Raw genomic sequence first — 7,491 nt, 5'->3', positions numbered from 1 at the left:
GACCAGCCAATGGGCCAGAGGGATAGGACGCTCCTCCCGGAGAGTAGTGAGACCCCTGGTGCGCGGCGATTGGCGGCCGGGGCGCTGAGTGGCAGCCGCACCGTCCAGCGGGCGCTGTGCGTGGGCCGCGGGGCGGGGCCAGGGCGGGTGCGCGGCGGCGGCGGGGTGGCTGGGCCGGCGGCGGCGGCGGTACGAGGCGCGCGCTCGGGGTCCCGGTCGCGAGGAGGAGGAGGATGTGGCGCGCGGAGGGGAAATGGCTGCCGAAAACAAGCCGGAAGGTAAGAGCCGGCGCGCGAGGGGCCGGGGGGCGGCGCGGGGGCCGCGGGACCCGGCCCCGCCGGACATCCCGGGCATCGGCGGCGCCGGGCGGGAGCGCGGGGGCGCGGCGGGCGAGCGGGCGCCCCGGGCCGGGGAGGGGGCCGGCGGGCCGGGGGGGGCGGAGCGCGGCCGCGTCCCGCGGTGACTCGCGGGGCCGGCGGGGAGCGGCGCCCCACACCCCCGCCGGGGGCGGGCTGGGCACGGAGGGGGCGGGGGGCTCGCCGGGGCGGGGGCCGGGCCCAGCGAGGAGGAGGAGCCGCGAGGGCCGGCGCCTCCCCCACCCGGACCGGGCAGCCCCGCCGCTCGCAAGCCCGCCCGCCGGCCCGGCCGCCGCCTCCCCCGGCGCGGTCCCGGGTGGGGGCCGCGGGGCGGAAAGTTTAGCCGCCTCAGGCCCCCGCTGGCCCCGCGCCCCGCCGCTCCGGGCCGGTGCCCCGCGCTCGCCGGCCCCCGGCTCTCCGGCGGGCAGGGCCAGACGGACTCCGGCCGGCACCCCCTCAGACCCGCGGGCGCCTCCCGGAGCGTGCGGGGGTCCCTGTCCTTCTCCCCGCCAGGGGGACCCTCTCGGGCCGCGCGTCCCTAGGCGGGAGGGCCTCGTGCGACCCCTCCCCCGCCCTCCCCGGGGAGGGGGCCTGCGCGGCCTCCCCGCCCCTGGCCCGCGTGCCCAGGCCCCCCGTGCCCTTGCCCCCTCCCGGCCAGGAGGGTGGGGTCTCGGTACTGTGGCAAGTGCGGCTCGCCATCCTCTCTTGCCCTTTACCTTCTGTGACCCTGGTCCTTCCTTGGCAGAAGGGTCCGTCTCAGACTCCCGTCTTCTCTGGAATCTTTTGGGGCCTCCGCACCCTGCCTTTCGCCCCTTTTTGCCAGGACTCGGGGACTCGGGCCACCCAGGTTCATCTTTCCTCAACCCAGTGGGTGGTGGGGGCCTGGGCAGCCCTCAAGTCTTTTCTGAATAGGAAGCCACACACTTCTCCCAGATTTCATGTCCACTCTGCGCACACTTTCCTGGGCTAGGGTGAGCTCATTTCCTGAATACCCTTTGCGTTGCCCTCTTCTTCTTCAGGAAAAATCTGGACATTGCAGCTCGCCTTTCCCCACGTGTCCCATTGCCCTACCATGTTCTGTCCCCTCCCACTCCCTTGTCTGGGTGAGGGGTGAGCGCCCCAGTGAGATGTAGGACAGGGTTTCCATTGTGCCTACTACATGAGTAAAAAGGGGCCACGATAATTACTCCGACGTCTGAGGGAAAAAAGGACGTTTTTTCCCTTCCACAGTTACTCCTGTATCTTAGGTGGGGGCAGCATTCACCAGTTGACACTGTACCCCACTGGGAAAAGGCTCGTATGTCCTTGTTTTTTGGTGTTCTGATTTTTGACTTCTGTACAGTAAGAACCACACTTTGAACATCCTACATTCAAGAGCCTTTCAACCTTCACTGGAAATAAACTTCCCATTTCTTTTTTAAGAGAACTCCTATTCTCCTTATGGCTTCTGTTTCCCAGTCAGCCATGTTTCGTGAGCCCTGTTACCTTGACTTTTTCTGGTTTTCCTAAATTGTATTCATGTTGGCTGGGTAAGAAGAAGCCATATGCCTCTCCACCCAGAAAAGGGAGCGTAGACACCTATGTCGCCCACGTCCCATTCCGGAAGGGGTTACTTGCATGCTCCTTGTTGTACCAGAACCTTCTTTGGCCCTGATGTTGCCTTTGTGGGATCCAAACATTTCTTTGGATCTTGTAGCTTTCGGGTGGAGGGGGAATTGGAATACTTTTTTTTTCTGTTTTGGTTCTTTTTTGATTAAAAAGATTAGTATGATGCTATGCATTTGTGTACTTGTGCACATGTATACATTTATATTCACAGATGAAGTCACATGGATGACATATATATAGAAAGTTGGGAAGGTTAGATAACTGTGTATCCGTGGGGAAGTTTATGTGTAAGAATCTAGATATATGTATTTTATTGCTGTTGGTAGCCCTGATTCTAGAAGAATCAGAAGACTCATCGATAAATGGCCAATTCTTACTACTCTTCATTTGTCATTTGTACTGTACTGAATAAGCAGAATGGCATCCTAAATGTTCACCCAGCCTGGCCTGTACTAAGTGTAGAGTGCTTGCTGATACATACCTAGACTTAGGCATTCTGAATTTAAGGACTGTAGCCTCTGCTTGGTTTCACGTATATGAAAAGTTTTAAATTTTTGATTTGTTTGCTTCAATTAGAGTACAGATATTATGTCTTTTGGGCAACTGATGGGAGAAGGTTGAGAAGAACATGCTTTCCTGTGACAGATAAGGAATGAGTGGCCATAAATACATCCTGGTTATATTTTGGCTGTTTAAATAATTGAGAGAGGTTTTGAACACTGGGAAAGGGTACCTTTGGAAAGGTCCTTGCCACTTCACGAGAGGGTGGGAGGTATTCCTCTTAAGTCTCTGCTATGAGTATCATAATTACTTACTTTGCCCTTTCCCCTCTAGCCAAGGCCCTTGCCATCTCTGGTCTCCCTCACTTCCTTCCCTCCCACGTCTTGGAAGGACTGCTACCTGCTGTCACTCAGTGGGAAGTTGTACTTTTTGACAGGTTTAGTTTGGAGCCTTATCCTCCCTGACAAGCTCTGTTGGGCCCTGGACATTTGGACCTTCACACATTCATCTAGCAAGGAGACTGTCTTCACCTCCACTTAGTGAGTCCAGAGGTGAGGTCACCTGGAGGGTCAACATTAGCTGAGTTCTAGAGTTTGCCCTTCAGTTCATATTGAGTTACCCAGTGGCCATATTGAGTTACCCAGTGGCCAGAAAGTAGAGCTCTTGACTTGGTCTTCTTTTTTTGTTTTTGTTTTTTACATTTGTATGCTGTTCTTTTGCTCTCTGTATCTTTGTATTTGTAACCAGCTTGATGGAATTGTGTATTTTTAGGGTGTAGTGTTAATGACCTTTGGAAAGATCAAGAGTTGAATACCTGCTGTATATATTGGAGTATACCCAGTACAGTCCACTTGTTTCCAGTGCTGGATCCTTTCATGCCCTTCTCCGGACCTCTTGGATTTTTCACTACTAGGTGAGATGCTCAGTACCATGTAGAGCAGTAGAAGGAAAAAAGGAAAGGTTGGTAAGAGGTGTACCCTTGAGGTTGGTGCCTAAAGCTGGGCGTTTTTATCTGACTTTGATATGGTCGTTCTTTCTGTGCTATCCATCCCCATCGGCTATTGGAAAGCAACTTTTTCCTCTTCCTCCTCCAGTATAAGGCATTCTCTTGCAGTGAGTCTAGTTAGTTGGGCTTGTCACCACTTTCTCTTGTACATCTTTCTGTTTGGTTTTCCATTAGAACACTGCTCTCCTCTCCCTTGCACCCCTCCCTCCTAGATGTTTGTACCCACGGGAAATCTCTCCCTTTATCTTCCTGAGGACCTTACTTACCCTGCTTCTGGGAAATGTTGGGTTTCTCCATTTCATTGTTGAGTGGCTTCAAAATGTTGATGTCTACACAGCAGCCTCTACTCAAAGTCAGATTGGGTCAGGTTTTTCATTTTAAGAGTATGGTTTCTCTTTGAGACATACTTATCCTGCTTATCCATGTTTTTCCATTTCCTTTGTTTTTAGACCCGGGAGGTTTTAGGCTTTCCCCTATTCTTTAGAGTCAGGTAGCAGTATTTTCACATTCCTTCTTCATGCCAGGTGTCAGCTCCTGGGTCCTGATGGGGTTACAGGTCTTTCTGACTGATTTCTGACTGATTGCCACTTAACCTTTTCCCTACTCCTTCATTATTTTGGGCCAGTGTTTTCTCCCATTTCCCAGAGTTAGGGGGTATACCTTTTTGTGGGCATTTTGACTTCCTTATGGAAAAAGCAATAGAAGGTGGTTCTCGTCTCTTCCTTTCCCTTCAGAAAGTTGTGCCCATTGTCTTCTTTGTGGGTTCTTTGAATTTGCCCTTTTGGGGATAGGTTGTTTTTACATCCATACTCCCATCACTGAAGTCACTCAGGAGACATTTACTGTGCTTGTGTTATGAGGGAAGATCTGTGGATTGTGTGACTTCGATTGAGACCAAGTTAGGTCTTTTGGTATGAATGACATTTCAGCGTATCTTCCTTTTGTCTTTTATACTTTGTTATAAGGAATCCTTTTCTTAATTTACTTTTAAATTAATCTTGCAAAAATATACTCTGTGTCCTATCCTGTTGAGCTATCCCCATTCCCCCCTGCAGGAGTGGGGGTGGTAGGGAAAGTAGCCTAGGGGAGGCATTTAACAGCTTTCTCAAAGACTGGTACGCTTGTGTGTGTGTGTGTGTGTGTGTATAAAATTGACCTTCTTCATAATTGTCTAGGTATAAATTTTGGGTCATTCTGATACATGGTTGATTGGAATGCTTAACACTTGAACATCAGCATTATCCTAGGTATTGTGTGGAACATAAAATCAAATATATCCTTTATATAAGGACATGGTATAAAAATATTTTTCTCTTCTGATTAACTGGTATATTCACATTATCAGATAGTAAGCACTGTATGAGTTGCTGGCAGGAAGTGATACATCTAAATTTAATGCCTAATTGTGGCTGCCCTGAGCCTAGGCGTCTCATGTAATTATCATCGCTTTTCTTTATCTCGTGACTTTTTTTTATTTTGAAGTACTGGGGGCCGGGGATTGAACTTGGGACCTCATATGTGGGAATCCGGCGCTCAACTGTTGAGCCACATCAGCCCCAGAGTTGATTTTTTTGTTTTTTTTTGCTTGTTGTTTGGTTTTGCTTTTTCAGGAGGCATCAGGAACTGAACCCGGGTGGGAGGCAGTGTGCAACTGCTTGAACCACATCTATCATGTGGCTTTTAATACTTTTGCTTTTTAATGATTCTGTTATTTTACTTTTTTTTTCTGTTTTTTTCTTTCTTGTTTCCATTTTTTTCTTTCTTGTTTTTGGTAAACAGCCTCAAATTCTTTTTGGAGGCAGGTATAAATAATGATGATGATAAATTAATATGAAATAAATTAATACATTTTTTCTTTGTCTCTTTTAAATTAGTTTTCCTCCCATTCACAATGTTTATAAAAACCAATTCTGCTAGTAGTCCATTCAAGAAGAACTCTTGTTTAGGATTGTTTTGGTATGTGGTTTGGTGTCACTCTTTTTGTTCATACAAATAAGCGACTGAATTTTTTTTTGTGGTGACAGTGTGTGTGATGTGGTGATAGGTGTTTCTTGTGTTTTTTCCATTATATAGACCATTCTCCAAAATGCCCTGTACTTTGTACCATGCCCTTTTTTTTAACAAAAAGTGGATGGATGTTCTAGAAGACTTAAATCCTACCTCCCTTTCTTCTGGTTTTCCTTTCCATTTTCCCCCTTCCCACATAAAAAGGTTTCTTTTATTGCCCTTGTCATCATTATGATAAAATATTTGTGGATCTGTTGTGTTTATAACCTTTCTAACTTTAGTAGAAAGGGGTGTCCCCCATGTCACGGGTCCTGTAGTAGTGAGGCAGTGTTTCTGCTTCTTGTTTCCCTAAGCATAGATTTGATGGAATGGGACTGAAACTACAAGGCAAGAGGCCACAGTAGTATTTGTAACTAGATTTCATCTCAGGGTGAAACATTGGGTCCTTTTGTAATCTGGGCCTTCCCCTGTGGAATTTTGGAAGTTTGTGTTTGCTGCAGTTTAGTCAGCTTTCTTCCTTTTTTTGGCTTGATAATAGTAAATTTCTTCGGGTGCAGCCATCGAGTATATGACTTCATTTGGGGGTCTTCATTCACAAGGAAGTGAGGGTTCTCTGATGTTGCTTTGTCTGTTACAGCACTGCTTTAGTCTGTGTGTTCAAGTGTAAGAACAAGAAAAGTTCTTGCTCTGCTTCTTTGTGCTTATGACTCAAGCGTGCCCTCTGTTTTCTGTATTATAACATGTAATCTATCTTCTTTTTTAAAAAAATACCTAATCAGATTCAGGCTCAGGATATAAGTTGGTCAGGCACTATCAGATCCTTTTATTTTATGTCCTCTGTATTGTAAATTAATCCTGGGATTAAGACATGTTACCATTCTATTATTAAAAAGTGGAGCTGGTGAATATATAGAGTCTTCCATCCCATGGTACTTGTCAGGTATTTATGAGAAGATTGTTTCTCTGTATCTATCAAGTAGTTCTTGATTTTTCCTTAAGGTGGGACCAAAGTAAAGGGTAGTTTACTGCCTTTGGTGTGCTGGCTGTGTGTTTCTAAGGTTGTACTGCATCTTTCTGAATTGGGCACCATGGCTTGTGGAAGGTCATGGGTTTCTTTGTATAAAGGTTGGTGATGCTTCCTGAGCACTTCGTAAGCCCCTGTTATGTACCCACTGCAAAGAGAGGCCAAGTGTCAGCCATATTACTTCCCCTTTCTGGTTTTAGAGGATTGTTCATTTACTTTGAACTGAGTGACATAAGGTGGAAGGATCAGAGATATTTCTTAATGGTTCTTCCACATTCACCCCAATGTTTTGCTCATTCTTGATAGATAGAGTTGCTTGTTCTCTATACCTGAGTCCTTTGCTCATTTGGAAAAGTGCAGTCACATCTTTTCTTGGTCAAATTTCACCATACCTTTCAAGTATCATAGCCCTTGCTAGACTGTAGGCAGGGGGTGGAGATGGGCTGGTTGGGGCTGTGCTCGGAACTCTGCTTGCTGTTGTATAGTCTTATAGTGACATGTGCACAAAGTGACATGCCCTGCAAGAAGCATTTGGGACCGAGCTCTTCACAAGTGTTTGAATGCATTCATGGTTAATAGTTAATGTTTAAATGCTAATTAAGTAGCATTACTCTCACCACTAATCTCATTTCCCAAAGCCTCTAAAATGCCACACCCCTCCCTTCCCTCCAAAAGACATCCAGCTACAGTTGCACCACTGCCTGAACAACGAATTTCCCAAAAAGCAGAACATCTAATGCACTGCTCTGTGGGTCAGCTGCTAGTTTTGAACATGGGTGTACTTGGTACTTTTTGGACATAATGTCTCAATCAAGATGATAAGAAAAGTCTTTTGGGATACAAAACATTATTAATTAATTCATTCAATAGATCATGCATTGTATCTTCCATTTTTCCTTATCAGTTTCCCCAAAGGAAGATTATACGTTTCGTCACTTAAGAACATTTGCAAAATGGATTATTTTCCCTCCCTTACTCCTACCTAACCA

At 47.3% G+C, this 7,491-nt stretch overlaps 1 protein-coding gene across 33 annotated transcripts in view; it reads left to right on the top strand.

The window, feature by feature from the left end:
• Positions 1 to 135: 135 nt before the first annotated feature.
• Positions 136 to 7,491, top strand: part of CAMTA1 (calmodulin binding transcription activator 1) — a 938,154-nt gene continuing 930,798 nt past the window's right edge. For 18 of the 33 annotated variants that reach the window (XM_058304500.2, XM_058304497.2, XM_058304514.2 and 15 more), the window contains exon 1: positions 147 to 278. In XM_058304500.2, the coding sequence (XP_058160483.1) occupies positions 234 to 278 (45 nt within the window). In that variant the 5' untranslated portion in view covers positions 147 to 233. Of the gene's footprint in view, positions 279 to 7,491 lie in introns of all 33 variants that reach the window. The other 15 variants (XM_058304523.2, XM_058304506.2, XM_058304505.2 and 12 more) reach the window with 1 other exon arrangement.

The sequence above is a fragment of the Dasypus novemcinctus genome, chromosome 9 (genome assembly GCF_030445035.2).
Source record: "Dasypus novemcinctus isolate mDasNov1 chromosome 9, mDasNov1.1.hap2, whole genome shotgun sequence".
Lineage (NCBI taxonomy): Eukaryota > Metazoa > Chordata > Mammalia > Cingulata > Dasypodidae > Dasypus > Dasypus novemcinctus.
This window is presented reverse-complemented; position numbering and strand designations above follow the sequence as displayed.